Raw genomic sequence first — 22,675 nt, 5'->3', positions numbered from 1 at the left:
TGACACAGGCCCTACATGATCTATGGGGGGGAAGAGGAAGAAAGGCACTGAGGGGGTGCAATACAGATGCATATACAAAGAGATATAAGGCAATCAACACATGCGCTGGTGTGAACACTTACCTACCTACATTTGAAATTCAATGGTTCCAAGTTCTTCAGGTCACACTCTTGGAAACTCCAAAGAATGGAGATCTGGAGAGAAGATCTCAAGTTGAGGAACCTCTTTCCTCCTGAGTTTTAAGTTTCATGTTTAAAACATTGGTATAGGCTAGATTATAGGTCCAGAAAAATAAGCTGAAAATTCCAGTAACTCAATTGAAGTTATGTTGATCAATTAAGTTTCTTAAGAAGATTTTAACAGGATAATCTTATTCCTAAAACCGTTACAGCCAATGTTAGAAGATTATTAACCTTATTGGCAAATAGGATTTTAGGATGAAACTGTGTCAAAATAACACACAATTCAAAATAGTCTTTACATTGTTTTGTATATATGGTATGTATATTACTCATCGTATAATGATATATTGCTATGTATTGGCTTGCATTAAGAACCCAATCTACAGTCAAATGAGTTGTAATCAGTGGAAACTGAAAACCTATCTTGAAGTCTTGATGAAAAATCTAATACAAGCTGGCTAAAAACCATTTGAACATAATAAAGATTGAAGAAAACTGCCTTTGACTTAATTGAATATCTGTATTTATAAAAACAGGATATGAAAAGTAAAAATTAGAAATGATTTAGCAGTGAAGTGGCATTTCAGACTTTCAGCAGGTTTTAGTTCTAACACTGAAAAGGAAACTGATGTAAACACAGCTACTGAGAGTATGACTAGTGTTAAGTGTGCACACAAACGTGCAGACACAAGAAATGACTCCCTTTTGCAGTTTATTATTCAGTATCCTTTTGGTGGTTGATCAGGGAAGTAGAGAAGTCTCATTGTAAACCTAGTGTTGAGAATATAAAACCAGACTTACATGTGTTTAAAATCAACTTCGAATCCATTATTTTTAAAAGCCTTTTTACTACACAGAACATGCATATGTGTTTTGCACCCAGGTAACAGCATTAATCACTCAGATATGTATTTCAATGACACATGGGGATTTCATAAAGAAAAAAGGAAATATTAATATTGGAGGGTCAAAACAATACATCTCTACTAACGGTTAGTGTAAAAAACAGAAAGGAGAATTTGAAAGTTGTTTCTGAGTTTTGAAAATAAAAGTCTCTACACAGCAAATATTCCCTTTTGAAAAATTTCTAAAGATAAATTATATGCATGAGAGAATTATACAACAGCAGCAACCATCACAACAAAAACACAGAGCAAAAACCACAAGAGAAGTAGGGAAAATGTTTTCTTACTCTCAAGTGGTCTAACACACTTAGTGTTTTCAATCCAATGACATCCAGTGGTTATGTCTTAATCTAGAAGATAATTTTTCCTTATGTTACACCACGTCAAATTGTTTAATCAACTCGTTATAATGAATACTGCTACAAATGAAATTTCTATACATAATGTCTACTCTGATTTAAAAATTATGCTTTCATTTCCAAAATCAAAACTGGTTTTAAGGTTAAAACTTGTTTTTAGAGGACTACAGGCAGCTGTTGCTGAAAAACTGTCAAGAAAACCCATTTCAGTGCTGTTCTCATATGGCACTGCTGAAATAAAGGCCATTTCTATAGTAATAGTTCAAATGTAAATCTAAATTTTTATATAGCAAACTGAGCTAAATGCTAGGTTAATTTACATCACAACATATATAACTTACAAACATGTGTTTAATATGTAAATAATTCTTATTTTACAAAAGCCATATTGGCTTTAAAAAGGAAAAAATTTAAAAAAAAAAAAAAACCTGATTACCCTGAACCATTATCACTTAGTTTTTGCAATAAAAAAATCACAAAGAAGTTATTTACAATGTACAAATTGTGTTAATAACATATCCGCATATTCAAAGGATTTTAAATTTCCAGCTTATGCTCCTATTTTTCAAATAGTATTTAACTATTTTTTTCAGTAAATTATTCACAGTTCAGTGTTACATTTTACTTACAGTCAGAAATGAGCACTGCTAATTTTTCTAAAAATTAATTTTCACTGAATAGACTTTTCATTGGTCTAAATTAGAGATACACTGGTGTTTGGTCAAAACGTACTTTTCATCACTGGCCAAAGTCTCAGAGGGTGGAAGGCCACACAGCTCCATGTTTACTTCACTGCCGCCTCTAGAACTTGTGTATGTTCAACAATCATTTGCTTGACACTGAATTTCAACTGGTATAGCAACATCAATAATAAAAATAAGATTTCTTGTTGCTTTCTTAATACTCCTTTTCAAACAAAGGTAATGAGTCTGTCTTCAGTGAAAAGTGGCCCTATTTGTTTCATGTGTTGAAAATCTGTATGTCAACTGAAACGTAAATGTGTATTATTGAACTATTAAAAGGCAGCAAGAATTAATGATGGTGAAAACTATACAAACATAAAAATTAAATCAAGGCACAGAGGTTCTCTTTAGAATTTACAACATAAAGTGTTAGCAACACTTTTCAATTTTTAGTTATTTAATTCCTTTCAGGCAATCAGTCTTTCAATAAAAAGTCCAATTTGAGGATTCTTTACAGTTTATGAAGATGATTAAATAAAATCAGAAAAACAACTTTGCCACCTCGAATTTTCACAATAAGGAAAATTTTACAACATTCAGTAACATGTATAATTAATCATCTTCATCTAGATATAAAGCAAACAGAGAAAAGAAAATCATGTTAGAAGGAAGAGAAAATCAGTTACAGGCTGCCATCTATGTACATTTGTCACTGAAGAAATAACTATAATAACCACTTTATTTTTCTGAGATAAAATTTTAGATTTTTGCATCATCCAGAAGTTCATTCTATAATAGCCAAAGCTAAATATTAATGCTAATACCTAACCATGTGAAATGAAGACCAAAATGTGCAGCTGATACTCCTCTGCTAAAAACCAAGTTCTCAGGCTACCTATAAGTAGCATTATTACAGTAAAACTCTAGGAGGATTATGACTAAACACTAACCTAGCCTAACTGATTACATTAGTTAAATTTAATAGGCAGAACTAGGAAGAAGCACCAGAATGTGGGTGGGGGGAGAGGGGAAGGGCAGTCCTGGGGTTTGAACTCAGGGCTCTGTGCTTGCTAGGTAAATGCTCAACCACTTTAGCCACCCTCCCAGCCCACCCTGCCTTTGTAATGGAATTTGTAGCAGAACCTCATGAACACAGTCTGCTTTTGCAAAGTGATTAGAAAGCTCTTTGGGCAGAAAGTAAAAATTCAGAACACTTTCACAAAGCAACAGCCAGTAAAAGAATAAACTAAAGAAAGAATAAAATTGCCTAACACCTTCTCAGCTGCACAATAAAAATACTTAATGTACTTCATTTAATACACTACAGTGTTTAAATTTGACAAACTAGGCTTCAAAAAATGTGAATTTAAAAGTACATTTTCCATGTCTTTATAAATTAAAAAAATACATTAAAATAGTATACTGGAAAATTCCTGTTATTAAGAAGAAAAAGACAGTAGCTGCAATTTTACATTTTTAATTATTTTCCCTGTTGGGTCAGAAAAAGATTCTAGTATTGAGGAAATATAGGGAAGCATCAATTGGCTTGTACTGATGGTAACAAAACTTTGAAATAGTTCCTCACATGTGTGAAGCAAACCACTGTTCTAAGCATCTCACACCTAGGAAATGCTCCTTGTGACTGTAATAAAAGCAATACCAAAACATAAGGATAAACACGTAGCTCAAGCCCAATCTGCCTTTCTGATTTTTAATCAGTATCATTCTTATTCATTTTTACTTCTTCTGTCTTAAATATGAAGAAAAGTAAACAAGTTACTTGACAGGGTTCACTAGGAAAAATGAATAGTATGATAAGAAATATGAAGGTGCTGAAAGGAAAACAGTAGCTAAAACTCAGCGATCTTTAAATTAGATGATAGAAAATACCCGAGATCCATTTTAAACAGCTGAGTTTAAGTACTAAGCTTTTAGTATTTAAATTCAGTTGTTATCCTTCAATCACATACCCCAGGAATTACATTCCCTAAATCACAGAGACAGCCTCCCTTCAACCATAGATTAGTTATAAATTCATGCAGTAAATAAAAAATTAAAATAAATGTGTCTTAGAAAATTTCAGGAGCCATACAAAGAGAGAAGTTAGTCTTTTAAGTATATAGCTATCATACATGAGTATATATAATAGGTCAGATGAAAATGCCTTAGGCTGTGCAAATTAGTTAACAATTTTAGAAGGAACTAATTTTTCTTTCCTAGTGGCACATTTATTGCCTCTACTCTTATAGTTTATATAAAAAAAATTCAGTATTTATTGCTTATTGTCATTTAAGACTTTTCTTTCCATTTTGTGTCTGTAGTGCAACTGTATTAAGAAAACAATGAATAAACCCTCAATCACAGGGGTTTCCATTGGGTATTTATTGATTAACCATGGCTACTTGTAATATAACAGCAGTGACCCTGAATGTATTCAACAAGATGCTATTCTGCTTTAACTTTTAAGTACTTTGCTTTAGATTATGGGTTTGTTTCTATTTAAACTTTGTTTCTATCGAATGTACATAGGTAGACTCATCAAGTTTGTGGATCATTTGTGGGAAATTTTAAACTATAGTTCTGTGATGTGTTACTTATTTTCTACTTTTTTCCCCCTTTGGTGATACTAGGGTTTGAACTGAGGGCTTAATGCTTGCTAGGCAGGTGTTATACCACTTGAGCCACTCTGCCAGGCCTTTTTGTGTTGGGTATTTTCAAGATAGGGTCTGGAGAACTATTTGCCTGGGGATCCTCCTGATCTCTACCTCCTGCATAGCGAGGATTATTACAGGCTGAAGCCCCTGGTGCTGGGCTGTTGCTTGTTTTCAATACTGCTTTCTGCTAATGCCATATGTCACAACAGGGAATATCAATTACTCCAGTGGAATAAGGTTTACAGTGCTTCTAACTTACTTCACAAAGAAAATGTTTTCCAATAATGCATTTTTCTTCCAAGTATTGATTTTGTTAATTTAAATAGTCCTTGACATAAAACTGTTGGACTTACAATATTTTGGCTTTTTGATGGTGAAAGTTATATGCATTTAGTAGAAACCATCCTTAGAATTTAGAATTTTGGCCTTTTTCCAGGCCAGTGATATGCCGTATGACATTCGCTTGGAATGCTGGATGGGAGATACAGTGAGCCACGCTCCCACCTGCCACAAGATCACGAGGGCAAGCACAGCAACACACTGTTGCTAAACTATGGTTTTGTCTTAGGATATTTTCAATTTTTGATAGGTTCATCAGGATGTACTCCCACTGCAAGTTAGGGAACATCTGTACTAGAAAATGGCTGGATAACTGAACAAAATTTTCAGTCTTCACTGCACTGTTCTAGTATAGGTAAACAAATCCAGGAAAAAGACATCCAAAAGCTAATCAGATAAAAAATATCTACAATTAACAGTTTGAGTTCCTTGTTCATAGAATATTAAAACTTTATTTGTAACTAGATGAGGAAAACCGGAAAGTCAACATAAGCCCTCAAACCGAATGTCAAATTGTCAACGTGTGTTTCTAGAGCCCTAACTGTCAAACATTCAGGTTATTTTGGAGAACCACAGAATTGAAAAGTCCTTTTTTGCCATGTAAACAACAGGTATGATTTTCTAAACTGGAAAAACAAAGTATGATATCTGTCTTACTTCATTTAAATATGACTTTATATGACAGTATTGATATAACTTCTTTGGCTGAGCAGTTATAACTGCAGATAATCCACACTTCAGTCTGAATATAAAGTTTTAATTGCTTTACCAACAGGGAAACAAAAGAATACATCCATCTTATAGCTTAAAAGTATAGTCTTAAACTAGTTCAAAACTTTTAAACTGATGAACATTCAGTTACCAGCTTTATCAAATGGTACAAAAATGCCTTTACTGAACAAGTATTTGCATAATGCATGTTGCATGTATTTTAAGAAGCTTGCCTTATTCCCTATTTAATGGATAGAAAAACTGGATGTGTTTAAGTTTCAAGGAATAGACAGAAGTACCTGAATTACGATATTTCTAAGTCTGGTGTCAAATCACTTTTAGAACTAATAAACAATTTTAATTTTTTTTTCAGGAAAGCTGTGAGTCATTATATCAGTTGCAGTACTATCTTTTATCTACACCTCTTAAAAAAATTTATCTCTGCTGCTAAAAACTCTCTAACTATAGATAAGGCTTAAGTTACTGGGCTGAAAAGCAGAGCCAATTTTTCTGCTGGAGTAGAAAGGAGGTATTTATCATTCATATAGTCTACTCACAAATTAGCAGAGGTTTGTGCACTGAAATTCAATGGCAGATACATATAAAAGGAAACCGTATGTGTCAGTGCTAACAGAAAGTGCCTCGGGGTTTTCAGAGGGTACTGCTGTTTTCTGATCTTAGTGACTTGACTGGGTGGACAGGATCAATACCAAACGATCAGAAGTTAGTAAAGAAGACCTAACACTTAAGTCTTTAAATACAAACTTTGAAAAGAAAACAATAAATAATGAACACAAAAATAAGATGCTTAAAGTAAGGCAAAGCAAACCAAAAAAGGACATAAGTTAAAACATTAAAATGAGAAAGAAATCACTTCATATGGTTCAAAGTTTGGTATTTGTTTCTTAATTCTAAATGTAACTTTTATCTACTTTATTTATTTATTTTGAGGCAGGGTCTCATGAAGTTGTACATGCTAGTCTGGAGCTCTCTGTGTAGCCCAGGCTGGCTTTGAACATGTGACCCTCCTGCCTCAGCTTCCCATGTGCTTGGGTTCTAGGTTTATCTAAGTTTTGAAAGGTACACTCAAACTGTGGCTTTTGGAATCATGTAATAAAACATTATTTTCCCAATAGTATTATAAGCAATGGTAATACAGCTTTCTACAGTTTCTAAATCATTTCTTGGGAATAGGTGCTTTTAAAAAAACATGCATTTAGACTATGCCCCCTGCATATTACTACTCATTACATGCTGTGATATTTTATTAAACGGCTCAATCACTGCCTGCTTTACATTAAATTAGTGATGCTTTTGAGGGCTTTTCAGCCACTTGAAAACCTTTTACACAGATTTGAACAGCTTTGTATCTAAGGCTCCTATAATAACTTCATGAAAAGTTTCTTTCATTTATCTTTTAAAAGTATTTTCCAACTTAGAACTCTCCTACTTTCTTGTGTCTATGGCTCAAATGACATTAAAGAGAAAGGAAGTGACATGAACGACTGATCAATGACTTCTTAATGTAATGCAAACACCTGTACACTATGGTTAAATTTCAATTATTTATTAACTAGCCATTCATTTTGGGTTGTCCTGTTCATGTTTAGGATATATTCTCTTCAAAAAGGATTCACCAGAGGGGAGGGATAATACAAGTAGCTGACCATATAAAGATTACCAAATGTTATCAGCTCAAGTTTAATAGGGTAACAAATACTGATAAAAACTATTTTATATTAAGAACAATTTTAATTCAAGCTTAAAACTGGTATCCCTTGGACAGGATGAGACCTAAGGACACTTTCTGTTTAGCTTGTACAGTGTTAAAAAAGCAAATGGGGTACAACATTTAATAAATCAGAGGTCGTGTGAAAAAGCTAGACTTTCAACTTCCTTTTTCCAAATTTGGCCAAATTGCCACACAGAAACGGCTAGTGAAAGAACAGTAGCTCTCCCCTTTCAGTGGGACAGGGCTCTTCAATTTGCTACAGTCTCCACCATTCACTGTCACTAAATATTATGGGCCAAATATTAGTACAAAATTATCAAGATCTACTTTTTCCTATAAACTTTTGGGGCTATTTCTATGGACCCATGAATACCAAAAGTGAAAAAACCAAAAACTACACAAGAGGGCCACATGTCTGTAGAACACATGAAAGTAAAGGATAACATTTCACATTCACCATGCAAATGCTTCTGTAGAAAGATGCAACTTAAAACACCACATGAAGGAAATTATGGGAATGCCTTATTTGTGTCATGTGCTAGGAGCACACTGTAATTTGAGTGTTTGATTCACACAGTAGTATTTCATACAGAAGGATAAATGAGAGATGTTTTGTGACATAAATTTATTATGAAGTCTTAATATTATTGCTTTTATGTTCATTCAGCTAACAATCACACAGGCTAGTTAAAAATTGTTGGTATTTGTTGCTAGGTCCTAAAAATACTTTATAGGGAAATGAAATTGTTTAAGAAGACCTTATTTAACTTCTAAAATGAGCTGCCTGAAAATACTCTGAACTTTATATTTCTAAAGCCAGATTTTATTCAAGTTTTTCTTTTTAAAAAAATTCTTCCAAGTAGTAAATAGAATAAAATAATTTTACTTCTAAAAACAGTACTTGCTTTAAAGCTACTCATAGGATTAATATAAGATAATAAACATGGAGCTATTTTAGTATTGTTTATCTTCAAAATATTCATAGCAAGAAAGCTTAAAACACAACATACATGATTTTTAGGTTCTGGTACTCCTTGGCACTGGCAACCCTTCAAACCTAGTCCCATTTAGCAAATTAGACCATTGTGTAATTTTGAAACATTGTAATTTTTAATGTGAGTTAATTATTAATTTTATATGCCACTTATGAAATCCTTGTCATTTTTCAAACATGTGTTTTGTACTACAGTAAAGATAATTTTTAATTTTCCCCCAGAGAGAAAGCAAGTTTTCAGGTTTGTTTACCATTCTCATTGCTATAGTTCATCAGCATGCCACAAAAGACAGTCAAGAGCTTCTCATTGGCGGGTTCTGTTTTACTGCACAGTGACCTTAAATGGTCAATTACAATCTGTGCACCACCTGCTTGGTCAACTGCACTTCTGCCCTCATCTGTAAAACAAAGAGTTAAATTAAAAATAAAACAAAAAAGAAATGTACCTTACAATTGCAAATACAAAACATAATAGTGTTTGTTAGTCCTTATTTAGTAAATTGAAAATAAACCTAGGCAGGGCACTAAGTATGTCTTTTTGAAAACAAAACAGAACAAAACAAAGCAAAACAAATAAACATGGAAATGGGGGTGGGATGGGAAAAAGATACAATCATTTTTTAAAAGGAAAAAGAGTATCCTCACTGGCATCACATAAGGGCTGAAAAGAACTTCTCCATGTCCTAGTTTATGCAGTGAAATTTTTTACCTCCTGTCTTTTATAAATGACAATTTTGTTTAAGACAAAAATAGGAACTAAGTGATAATTTTTTTTGGTCTAAGTTTTTGTTCCTCAGCTTGGAATCCACTAAGTATGTCTTTCTATTAGTGTAAGTCAGCTGTATCAGACAAAGTTTAGTTCTAGGTCACAATGTGTAATTCCTAAATATTACTAATAGGAGTTCTTTAATGGCATTCTCTATTCACCAGAAGCATGTTCACTATTTAATTTTTCCTTATTCCCTCTATTCTAGCTCACAACAACATATTTCAAATTATAACCAGTAGTCAAATGATGGTCAAACACTCCTTTCAGTATGTATATACCTATAAAGCACAGAACAAATGTCACTGAGCTGCTGGAACACATGAACGGCTTTAGAATACTTTCTACCCTGTGAACCTAGAATTGAAAGAGATAAAAGAATACATCTTTCTAAACTTGATCTCCTTATGTAAAATATGAGTATAAAGAACAGTGCTGTCCAATAGAACTATGAAAGTCACAAATGTGAGCCACAAATATAATTTAAATTTATTAGTAGCTTCATTAATAAGTAAAACACAGGTTAAGAAATAATTTTAGTAATATTTTATACAATCCAATATATCTAAAATATTATCATTGCAACATACAATCATTATACAAATTATTAGTGAAATATTTATATTCTCCTTTGTCTTCAAAATACAAGTATATTTTACCCTTACAGTTACTTCTCAATTTGAACAGCCACATTTCAATTGGTCAACAGCCAGACTTAGTGAGTGACTGCCATAATGGACAATTCAGCTACAGAATCAATACAAAAAACAGCTCATAAAGGAATTACAGCTATGAAATCAGTACATGAAAGATTTTCATTTTCCTAACAAAAGGACTGAAACTAAGGTCAAATTTTTTACAACTCATCCTGAATCAAATTAGACAGTGAAACTTAATACATATCATTTCTTATGGTACACAGACATATATACGCACATCACTTATATAAGCAGGCCCTCATAAATACTAGCTTCCTAATTTTGAAAAGCTTTAAAGAAATCACACTCAAATGAAACAAAATAGTTTTGTTGACTTACTTTCATACCATGCCCACTTAGTTATACAGTATTGTTAAGCAGGTGCACAAAGTGCCCTATGCTAAACAGCTAAGAAGATTACAGAAAATTATTACACTGCCAGCGTAGCTACAGAGATGAGCCAGTGAAGAATGTTGTTCAAATCTCACTTAGAGATCACTTAATTTTCCACTTGGGATGGTGACTCATGCCTGCAATCCCGGCACTTGGGAGGCTGAGGCAGGAGGATCTCAAGTTTAGGACCAGCCTGTCTTAAATACAAATCAAAAAAAACACAAAACAACAAACAAAAAACAAGGAATCTAATTTCCAAAGTTTTATTTTCCAACAACAAATGCAAACGTCCTAAATTATTACACAATTTGTATGTGGATAGCTACCAATCCAAATACTCACTCAGTAACATGGACGTATAGTATCTCCCAATCTTAGACTGGCAAAACTCAAGTAGCATTTGATTTTAACTGTTGAGTAAATATGGACTTTCAATACTTAAATTGTGCATGCTTAATACTTAAAAGAAACCTTACAAAGTAACTAAACAATACCAAGCTTATTTGCAGGAGATTTTAAAAACTAAGTTGCCTTCTGATCACTAAATTGGTCAGTGTCCAAAAAAAAAATCAGTAATTCAATACATTTATTCAACAATTTTACTACTGCCGTAAGTAAGAACCTAACCATTACCTATTTGGATTTCAGAGCTATAAGGTTTCTCTGCTGTTTCCTCCTTCCATTCCCTGTTTGAATTGTCAATCATAGAGCTCTTTACTCATGAGTTATTCAAAGTCAGTCACAGAACACAGACTCAATCTCTGTATTAGAATTATATTATCAAATCTGAAAGGAAAAGCAAAACAAAGCACGCATCGCAGTAATAGCTACCTGGGGTCAGAAAACATTAACTGCCAGTGTAGGAATATTTACAGTTCCTCAGTTTTTTTCTCTCTTTTTTGACAAAACAGCCAGGGACATAAGGTGAAAGAGGATTTTATTAAAATACTTCATAGAATCCAATGATGCAAATGAATAAATAATGATGTGTTCCTTTACCAAAACCAGTGACAGAATATTAAATACATTTTAGAACAGCTACCATTGAACAAGTCCATATAAATTGGTTTTCTATGGTCAACACAGCTCTATGGCTTTATGATTATTATTATTTATTACTGACCACTTAAAAATAATTCCCCAAAGACTCATTATCATAAACTCTATGTTCCAAAAATGTCACCTCACTTTTAACTCTTTTCATAACAAGTCACATCTAGGTTGTGAAGCACCCTCAGCTGTCACCTATGGAAATGTAATTTAGATTTGAATTTTCCATGATTTTGAGGCATTGGCCATGGGAATCATTTCTTTTGAGACCTGCTACATTCTTTAATGATGACCTATCACAGAATGCAGCTTCCAGCACAAGTATGATCACTCCTCATATTATATCTAAAGAGATACTGCACTGCACTTTCATTACTCCATCTTAAAAACAACTGTTAACATATTAAAACTCATGGAAAATCATACATCCATTCACTGAGACCCATTTTGGGAATAAGAGAAGTTTCCAAAATTCCTAAAGAATCAGCTTTAAATAAAACAATATTTAGAAGCACAGCATAGAATGGGCCAATTATGCAATATTTTCTATAATTTTGTAAAGTTATAGGCCTACAAATGTGAACAAGCCCTTTGCACTCATCCCTGTCACATTACTCATGGGACCCAACCAAACATTCACAACTTTTTAAAGATTCTACTCCCTTACATTCCCATCTTCTGCATTTTTAACAGAATCATACTCCCTACTTCACAGACAAAACAGAAGACACTAGGAACAATCTTGAGTACTTTTTCACCATTTCTGCTTCTAGACATGGAATTATATGCATTTTCCCCAATCACTTTAGTAATTCAATTTCAGTTGTAGCTAATAAACAGTAAGACAAAGAAAGTGAACAGAAGGTAAGACTTCTTCACGTAAAGAAAACTGTAGACACATCATAAGCTAAAGCCTCTGAAGAATGGGAGAGGACACAGGATGAAACCAGGTCCAGTCCTGGTTGGCAAGGAGGGAATTTTAACTTCTTTGCTACCTAATGTAGCAATAATGTACCTAATGTTAAGAATCTCAGTCAGGCACCAGGCACCAGTGGCTCACACCTATAATTCTAGCTACTTGAGAAGGAGGCTGAGATTGGGAGGATCATAGTTTGAGACCAGTGTGGGCATGCAGTTTGCAAGACCCCATCTCCAAAATAACCAGAGCAAAATGGACTGAAGGTGTGGGTCAAGTAGTGTAGTACAAGCTTTGCAAATGCAAAACCCTGAGTTCAAACGCCAGTCCTACCCCCCAAAAAAACCAAAAAACAAAAAAACCCCCAAATTTCAGTAAGGTAAAATAGATCTTAACATCTTAACATTTGTAATGTCATTGAGGTAATGACTTGCAAGATAATTATATTATAATATAGTCTCTAAATTTTGGCTTTTGATAAGCTTCATGATAAAAAAACAAAACACAAACTTTTAACACCTATCATTTCCTGACCTGGAAAACAGAAGGAAGAGCAGGTACACACTGAGTTTCCTTTAGATCTAATGCGCTCTTGCTCATTTTTCTCTACTGTGTCTAGCACCATATTAAAAGGAAACAAACCCTTGAATCTTTCTGTTTTTGCTTAGTAATCATTAATCACCATAAATCAGGTACTTCTTATTTTTCTTATCCACTGTTCTTAGAAACTACAAAAACTTGTGACGAATGAGAAATTCTTCAAGGTAAACTGAAAAGCTCCATTTTGAATATTTTTCTGTTGTCTTACTATCTAGAGCAATTATGACATGCTCTTTTTTAAGTAACAGAAAAGATGCATAAGGTCAAGGTAATTATAACTTAAGTCCTAGTTTACTCATGTCGGTTTGCAAAAAGTAATTGCACTTACAAAGGTACAAGTTCCTCATAATTTTGCCATTAGACTCCATTGCTATGCTAGTTTTTAGCCACAAAGATAGTTTATTATAATAGATTTTGAGCATGTGTAATATATTCCAGACAAGGGCTTCCAAACAACAGGCAATTAAAACTAAGGCTCATTTTAAATAAAGACACAAATACTACTTTGAGGATTTTTAGTTCATAACATTCAATTTTTGAACTGTGACTGGAGTTCTTGACTTTAAACTTCAAAGAGTCTGTTAGCTCTCAGTGTATAGCAGCCATATTACAAAATGCTTTAGAATACTACATAGAAACAATGCCATCACAAATTAAGGAAATGACTGATTTAATTTCACTAGACTTCTGTGATGAAACTCTAAATAAGTGTCAAATAGGATGGAATTTGTAAATATTTTCATTAAAATGTGCCTTGGTTGCCATCTTTAAATTTACATCAACTGGAAGGAACAAAGTATCAAAATTCTTCCTAAAACATTAAATACAAATTCATGACAGATTTATGTATTGAGTATATATTCCTAGTTTGATTTTTCAGATTCAGTGGTTTAATATGTTTATTTTTAAGAGATAACGTCACTAACATTGGAGTAGGCTTTTTAGACAAAAGTGTCATTTTACTTATTACAGATCAAATTCTGTCCCCCAATAATATGTATTTAAGCCCTAACTGCTAGTATTTCAGAAGGCGATTTATTTGGCCACAAGTCATTGTAGATGTAATGTGGAGAAGAGGAGGGTAGTTCCTTAACCCAATGACTGGTGTCCTTATGAGGAGAGAAGTGTGGAGAGGAGACTGAAGTTATACTGCCATTGCCATGGAACACCTGGGGCCACCAGAAGCCATAGGGAGAGGAAAAAGACCTCTCCTACAATGTCAGAGGGGATAATATGGTCCTGCTGATGCCTTGATTTTGGACTCATTGCCTCCAGAATTGTGAAACAATAAATTCTCCAGTCTGTAGTACTTTGTTACATATAGCAGCTCTTGGGAGCAAAAATACACTGCTCTACAAAAACATTGTGAGATATCAAGCTTCAAATTTTTTTAATGTATTGCTTAGAAATCAGTTTTGCTTCATGGGCTAATAGCGATGGTGATGAATGCTTTGTGTGGGAAATAAAAATTAAGATGGTTGCATTCAGTTAGGCAAGAGAAACGACCCTGTGAACCTCAGAAATCATATCTGACAGGCTGCACTTGACATCACAGACACAATTCCTTCATGTTAACTTCTGGATAGAGAGTACACTGCACTGAAGTAAAGAAACAACAAAAATGTGAGGCCACTCAACTCTTGACTAGACTGACTTGACCTCTATTCCACATTAACATCCCAATACAGAAGGAAGGATGCTCATTTCCAGTGATTAAATCCTGTTAATATCTGTTTTCATATATGCAATGTTCAATACAGTCAAAATGCATTTAGAACAGAAAAAAAAAGCACTGTCAAAACATAAATAAACTAACAACCAAAGTCAGATGATAAAACTATCAGATGGAGACTTTATGATTGATTTATTACAGAATCTAGTAGAAAAAGTGACTAATATCCATCAACAGATGTAGAATTTTAGAGAAAATGAAAACTAAGGTAAAAATGAAAGCTATACATGAGAAACAGCATCAAAAATAAAGAATTACTTCAACAAACTGAGTAGACTCAGCAAAACCAAGGAAAGACTGAGTGAACTTGTATAAAAGAAAACATGAACAGCCATAGAGTGGGGATGGGGGAACCCAGAGCATCAGAGATGCTAGATGGCAAATGGTCTAGCATAAGTATGCATGGAGTCCGAGAAGGAGAAGTGAGAGAGAAGAGGGCATAGAAATACTTGAGCCGGTAATCCTAGCTATTAGGAGGCTGGGATCAGGAGAAACTAAGTTCAAGGCCAGCCCCGGAAAACAGTTCAGGAGATCTCACCTCCAAAATAGCTAGAGCAAAATGGACTGGAGGTATGGCTCAAGGGATAGAATGCCTGGTTCACAAGTGAGAAGCTCTGAGTTCAAACCTCAGTCAGTCCCACAAAACTAAAAAACAAATTAAAAAAGAAATTTGAAGAATCAATTGCAGAGAATTTCCCCAAATATAATCTAAGACATTATGCCATAAATCTATAAAGTTTAGCAAACCCCAGGCAAAGCAAAAAAGACAAATATACACACTTAGGCATATCTCAATCAAGCTGCTGAAAATCAAAAGGAGAATCTCTTACAGGAAAACCAGAAGGAAAAAAGAAATAGTACAGAAGAGCTACAATAAATAAGAAATACAGTAAACTTTTCATCTGGAACTACACAAGCTAGAAGAAAATGGAGTAACACCTTTAAAGTACAAACCAGAATTCTACACCCAATGAATTTTTTTTTTTAATAAGGAAGGTGATGTAAAAACAATTTAAACACACAAAAGCTAAGAGATTTCATTGCCAATAAAATTCTGCACAAACCGCTAATGAAAGTTTTTCAGGCTAAAGGTGGATAATACTAAATAGATATTTGGATCAACACAAAGAATAAAATGCTCTGAGTATGATAAAAATAAATACACAAGATGGTTTTCCTCCCATTCTTTTCCTATGAGTTTGTTTTTAGAAAGGGTTCTGCTGTATAGTGTGGGCTGTCCTCAAAATCACTTTGTAGCCTTCTACAGGACCTATCCTCTCTCAACACTGTCTCATTGGGATCCAAGCCACAGCATGAACTTTGGCAAAAATAAATCATATTAAAACCATAGCAGTCATGTGCAGAGCATCTGCTTTGCAAGTGCAAAGCCTTGAGTTCAAGCCCCAGTCCCCCCAAAAAAAGTACAAACAGCAGAAGCAGTAAAATGCAGAAAAAACCAATACAAAACCAGCAAACTGCCCCATCCTCTGTCCAGTTACTCATGTTCCAAATCTAGGCATCCCTCAACTTTTCCTTTTTTCTTCATTCCCAATCCACCAACGTAAATAATTTGCAAATTCTTCTGATTTTCTTTACCCTCCCACCATAACCCTAATCCAAGTCACCATTATTTTTTTGTCTGTACTACCACAAAAGTCTTTTCATTGGTCTCCATGGTTCTTTCTCTAATTCTTAACATCCTATCTTCTCAACCCATTTTTCATGCAGCTTCAAGAGTGATGCTTTGAAAATCTAAATCAGGTCCTGTCACTGCTTTGTCTTCAATGACTTATGTCATAAGTCTTCCTTATTTCCTGAATACTGTAGCATGAAGCTATGCCTGTTCACTGTGTCTCAGATATCCTGTCTTTGTTTTGTTCTGTGAACACACCCCAAATTTTTTACCATCAACTTTGCAATTGCTACACTTCTACAAGCAATATTCTTCCTATTCTCCATAGCTAGCTCATTCTCATTTTTCAAACCTCTGTTCAAATAATGTCCTTAGAGAGAACTTTCTTTGATCTCAGATATATTACATCACCCTATTAATTCCCTTGATACTAATAATCATGATCTACAAATATCTTTTCTGGAACATATACTTGTTTATTATCTATCTTCTCCTTGTAATACCCATGAAAAATAAAGACTTCTTGCTTTTTTTTCACAGTGCCCTGAACACAGTGGGTTCAATCAATATTTGAGGATTAAAGGATATGGAGAATACATCAAAGAATACAAAAGCATACAGTAAGGGTTTCCTGGCACTTTTTCATTGTCACCACTGCATAAAATACTCAAATCATATGACCACGGTATAGGTGCCAAGAGTTTCTACAGGCAATAACACAGAGAAGTATTTAGTGATCAAAGGTATGTTTCTAACTCTACTCTCACTCAATGGAGATAAACTTTTTCTATGTTATATGGAGGCTGATTAAAAACAAGAAGATATAGGTTAAATTTTTATCAGTTTGTTATATTATGGTGGCAGGACTCCTGATTTTGTACTGTAGTCTTCAGCATACTATAGCTGGACTTAAATATTTTGCAAATAACAAAGGAGTATCCTCCTACAAAGGAATCTATGTAAGCCTGAAATATTAGTATGTGGAGGCTGAAACAAAAAGCACTTAAGTTTGAGGCAGCCTGGGGTATACAGTAAGACTGTCTTAAAACCTCCCACCCTATCCTCCAAATTCTAGCCTTTCAGTCTCCAAAGTATAAATGTATTTTCTCAATACACAGATCTCATTAAGTAATTTTTGAGGATATCATCAAAAGGGGAGAAAATAACATTTCTCGTGTTCAAAGGGATCCTTCATATTCAAAGAAGATGGTAGCCAGTAACCTAAATCATTACAAATAGTATCATACTTTGTAAATCAGACATATTGGCTATTTTGAGTTATGTGATTTCTATTTTTCATAATTATATTTCTATTGACTTTTGTCAAGTACAAAATAAAATATTTTCCTGGAGCAGGTTAATGGTAAATAGAAAATACATATGTATATTGTTTTTAAAGATTAAGTCAAAAAGTTATCTATGAATTCTACTAGCAAAGAAAACTTAATTTGGATGCTTACATTTCTCCCTGTCATTTTACCAAAATAGTGAGTTTTTATGTACCTAAAGACATATTCAAGTACGTTTTAAACTTTTAAATGTAAAAAAAAATGAACCCTCAGCATCTTTTCTGAAATTTGAAAAGCAGTGTTTTTCATGTTCCAGGTGCAGATAAAATCCACCCAAAACCAGATATAAATGCAAAAGCTATAAATATTACATCAGAGAAATTACAAAAATGAGTCATGAGGAAAAAGCTGTCATGGTCTACTCATATATCAAAAGAAAGCATAAAACTTGTAATTTTGTGATATAATCGTACATTCAGGTTCAAATGTTGCTTCCATGCAGGAAAATTTCAAAGTATTTATATATTTCCATGTGTAAAACCAGATCGGGAGAGGAAAAGGAATAAAATCCTTCGTTTCCTAAAGCATGGGTACCACAGGTGCAGCTTAAAGTGAGGTCATGGCACAGCATTTGATGGTTATATCAAATCAGTATTAATTTCTGTACACCAGGAATTTCTTACATGTTAAAATTATTTGACAACTCTACTTTTTCAAAAATTGTTTGCATAACAGAGGATGCATAAATAAAAATGTATTTGCCAAAGAAATAATGTATTTCTCTACTTTAAAAATGTTTATACTATTTTATTGGCAAGACTGAATCTGAATAAAAAAGAATTGATTAAACTCAATTATTTCCACAAAAAATCTAAAATGACTTCTAGTTAGCATTCAACTAACAATGTAAATGAATAATTTATTGCTTCCATTTGCTAACAAAATTGTTCAAGATCAAAATTAAATTTGTCAAGGCTAGGCATATGGCTTGGTGGTAGAGCACTTGACTCCCACATGTGAGGCCTGGAGTTAATCCCCACCGCTGGAAATAAAAACAAAACCAAAAAACTCTACATTACCAAATGCTAATCTTCAAAATTCAATTTTCTTCCAAATATTTTGAATATGAGTGATCACACTATTTCATACTTAAAAGATGCATGTGTCTGTGTACACATATATATAGTCATGATTTAGAATTTAACCAGCACTAATGATAAAAGGGACACTGATTCTACTCAGTGAGGAAAAAAAGTAAATCACTCATTTTTGTTTATTTTTCATATTCCACCTGTGCCAAGTGAAATACCCCCAGTTTGCAGGAGGGACAACTTTGATTAGAAGCAAAGTTCTCAATACTTCAGCTTGGTTACAAAGAAAAGAATTAGAAAAACTAAAACATTATGTAAAAGAACAGGATATTATGTGCTGAAAAGGTTTCAATAAGCAGCCTAGACATTTTGTTTCATATACCTAAGCTTTGGTTTCATCTTTAACAGTAAAAAATTAGGGCAGTAAAGGAAAGAAAAAAAAAGACTGAAACCACAAACACAAAAAGTATCTTTTTTTCTCCTGAGCCCTATAATTATTTCTCTACCCTACCTAAGATTTGTTAATCAGGAAAGGAGGATTCCAATGGCCATTCAGCCTTTTTGACTCAGAAACTAATCAGGGGGCAACCTGGTATGTAAGAGACGAAAATAACTAATGTGGCGAACATATACTTCTTATTGAACTCAAGAAAAATGATCTAGATGGTGGAGTGTCTCAAGTGGTAGAGCACCTGCTTAGCAAGTGTGAGGCCAAGTCCAAACCCCAGTGCCACAAGAAAAAAAAAAAATACTACCCTGATGACTGTTTATGATGCATCCCACAGCCACGATTTCTGCAGGTTTCCTACATTGCCTTGCTGCTGACTTTTATGAGGCTGACTTCAGTTTACTGGAAAGATAAAAGGCCATGCCGGAAACACTTTGTTTACTGCCTACTTACTACTTGGTTTTTCTCTAAGACAGAAATGTCCTTTCTCATTCTAATACCAACCCATTCATTCCCTCTCTTCAAATCTTGTTGGGGGCTGACAGTTTTTTGTTGATTTTTTTTTTCCTAAAAGTTAAATTTAGAGGGTAAAAAAAAAAATCAGAGGCAATTTTGTCCTTCACTTTAATTGTACAAATCCTGTTACAAAGTATCACTTTGGGTCTGCTTTAAAATGGTGCATGTGTGTATATATATATATGTATATATGGTATATGTGTGTGTGTGTGTATATATATATATACATCTCTATTGTCTGCATTAATGCAAAAGAAACCAGGTTGCCCATAGAAGAGGGTTTATGCATGTATCTTGATATGTGGAGTTTTAAATTTTTTTATGTTTAATAATTAAAGGCTTACAGGAAGTTACCAAAAAAAAAAAAAAAAAAAAGACACAGACGGTCTTGTGTACATTTCTTTCAGCTCCCTACAATGGCGACATTACAAAACTAGTACAATATCCCTACAGTCTAAAAACCTAATACAGATTTCACCAGTTCTCAATGCACTGAAGTATGTGTGTGAACATGTTCAGTTATAAGCAGTGTTGTCATATGTACAGATTCATGTAATACCATCAATGTATTTATAAATACTTTCAAGCAAATCAGACTTATTAAACTGATATCAGGCTTAAAGATCAAAGATAAAACTTTTCAGTCTTATAGAACAGTACCTGGCTATATTACACAATAACCAGAAAAAAAGAATTAATGTAAATTAGAATTGTATTTTGGTTTAAAACTAAATTAAAGTCAAAACTTCTTCAAATTTTAAGTTTGGTACTTATTCAAATTCTTAAGCAAGTTTAACCACCAAAACCTAACATGTTTGTACTACACTTCTCAAATAGAACTACCCTTACTGAAGTACTTAACATTATTTCTTAGACTCTGTTGAAGGTTAACACAAGGAACAATCATATGGAGAATACTTAGGCAAGTTTACAGAACTATTATTGAAGAAAATGTGGTTTTTTTTTTTTTTTTGGCAGCACTGGGGTTTGAACTTAAGGCCTTGAGCTTGCTAGGCAGGCACTCTACCACTTGAGCCATACCCCAGCCCCTGAAGAAAATGTAACACCAATCAATATCCTTTACATATTTTACCTACGTATGTGCACAGAATCATCCATGTAGAGAATAAAGGATATCCAAACAATAATTCCCTTCCAGCATTTTGTCTCAAGGTATTTTAAGAATTGGAATATTTTTCTTTAAAATAAAAATTACATAGGATATGAAGTTGTTTTTCACCTTGGCTGTCAAAAAGCTCAAGTTTAACTCATGCTTACACATGGTTAAATGTATTCTTCCTGATTCCTAAAAGATTTAACACTGCCTTTCTTTATAAGGCTTCTGGTTCTAGATTGTCAATGTAAATATCTTTTGTATGTATTATATATATGTTAGGTTACCACACACTTTAGAAATAATGATGGCATAGTGGTTTACAATCTGCATTCTACTTTTATATATATAAAGTCTATTTAAGCCATATAACAAGCCCACTTTACCGAGTAGGAAACTAAAACCAGAAAGACAGATTAAATCACAATTTAGTAAAAAATGGGGCTGGAAATCATATCCATTCACAATATTAGTCTTCCAAGAGACATATTAAAATTCTTTACATGTAGCTATATTAATTTTCAAATGAACTATGTTTCTTTCCTAGGCAATGCACTGTTTGATTAACTGTAAGAAACATCTGCAATTACTATTGTCATTATTCATTATTTTTATCCTGGTCAAACTCACACATTTAACATGTACTCTGTAACTACCCTGAAGTTGTGTTCCTTTGTTCTTATTATCCTCTCTACTGTATTTTTGCTCTGTTTTTGTATGAGCATTTTGCTAGGGCTTATGGCAGGGTTACAAAACAACAACTATTTCAATTTATTTAAGACATCTTTACTCTGAAGTATTTTCACGTAATAGTATCATAATTATTGCATCTAAAAGTAGCAGTAGTTACAGTTGTTTATTCTTACGCAAGATGTACTTTGATAATAAACTCATTCATAAGATAAAACAATAATCAAAGTTGATTAATCTTATTTTAATATTACTTACTGCCTGATAATTTTATTATATTCTAAAAATAAATACTGAAAAAAGTAGGCAATGTATGCACATATGAATAAATAATTTAAAAAAATTTTTAAAAGAAACCCCTTTAGCAGCAAAATCAAATAATCTAATTTATATCACTGAAATAAAAACTTTTTAAATGTCAACTAGTTCCCTGCTGAATGTAACTGCTGCAAATACACTTTGCAATTTTAAAGCATATCTGTAGCATAGAAATTCTCACTTCACTAACTTATAGTACAAAATATTGTGGAAGTATCATTAATTGTTTTTCAGTATTTGTAGTCAGAACTATGGGTTCTTTCTTTGTCCTTTATATACAAATACTGTAGTACAGTAATAATCACTTATATAAACTAGGTACATGCATATAATTGAACATTCTTTCTATTTATGCTTGAAGTCAATTAAATAAATAATATCTATATTACTTTGTAATCAGTGGCCTTGGCAAGCCTGACTACTAGCTCATTTTGAATATTAACTCAGTGAGAAAGAATGTATTTTTTATTTTCTGTACCACGTGAGACAGCATACCATATAAGTTTAAGTGTATATATTCTTATAATAATAGGAATAATTATATAATGGTGAGTATTATATTTTATTTCTGTAAAGAGGAATATTTAATTTTAAAATGTACTCATTTGACTTAGGTTAACCTTGCTCTTTGTATAAAAAGACAAATACTTAATTTTAAATGGTCATTTCTTTAGCTTCTATTATAACATCTTTTTCTTGTGTGTGTGGTTCTAAGGTTTGAACTCAGGACCTATACCTTGAGCCACTCCACCAGCCTTTTTTTGTGAAGGAGTCTTTTTGAGACAGGGTCTCGAGAACTATTTGCCGGGGGCTGGATTTGAACTGCAGTCCTCCTGATCTCTGCCTCCTGAGTAGCTAGGCT

General features: G+C 33.3%; 1 protein-coding gene across 5 annotated transcripts in view; it reads right to left on the bottom strand.

Annotated features, from left to right (window-relative positions):
• The window catches only part of Rap1gds1 (Rap1 GTPase-GDP dissociation stimulator 1), a 126,222-nt gene that overhangs the window by 39,248 nt on the left and 64,299 nt on the right, over nt 1-22,675 (bottom strand). For 3 of the 5 annotated variants that reach the window (XM_020185421.2, XM_020185420.2, XM_020185423.2), the window contains one exon: nt 8,811-8,957. The exons of the other annotated variants lie outside the window; for them this stretch is intronic. In XM_020185421.2, the coding sequence (XP_020041010.1) occupies nt 8,811-8,957 (147 nt within the window). The remainder of the gene's footprint in view (nt 1-8,810; nt 8,958-22,675) is intronic. 5 annotated transcript variants of the gene reach the window in all.

Source organism: Castor canadensis, chromosome 9 (genome assembly GCF_047511655.1).
Source record: "Castor canadensis chromosome 9, mCasCan1.hap1v2, whole genome shotgun sequence".
NCBI classification, from domain to species: domain Eukaryota; kingdom Metazoa; phylum Chordata; class Mammalia; order Rodentia; family Castoridae; genus Castor; species Castor canadensis.
The sequence above is the reverse complement of the archived record's forward strand: the minus strand, read 5'-3'. Positions and strand labels throughout refer to the sequence as shown.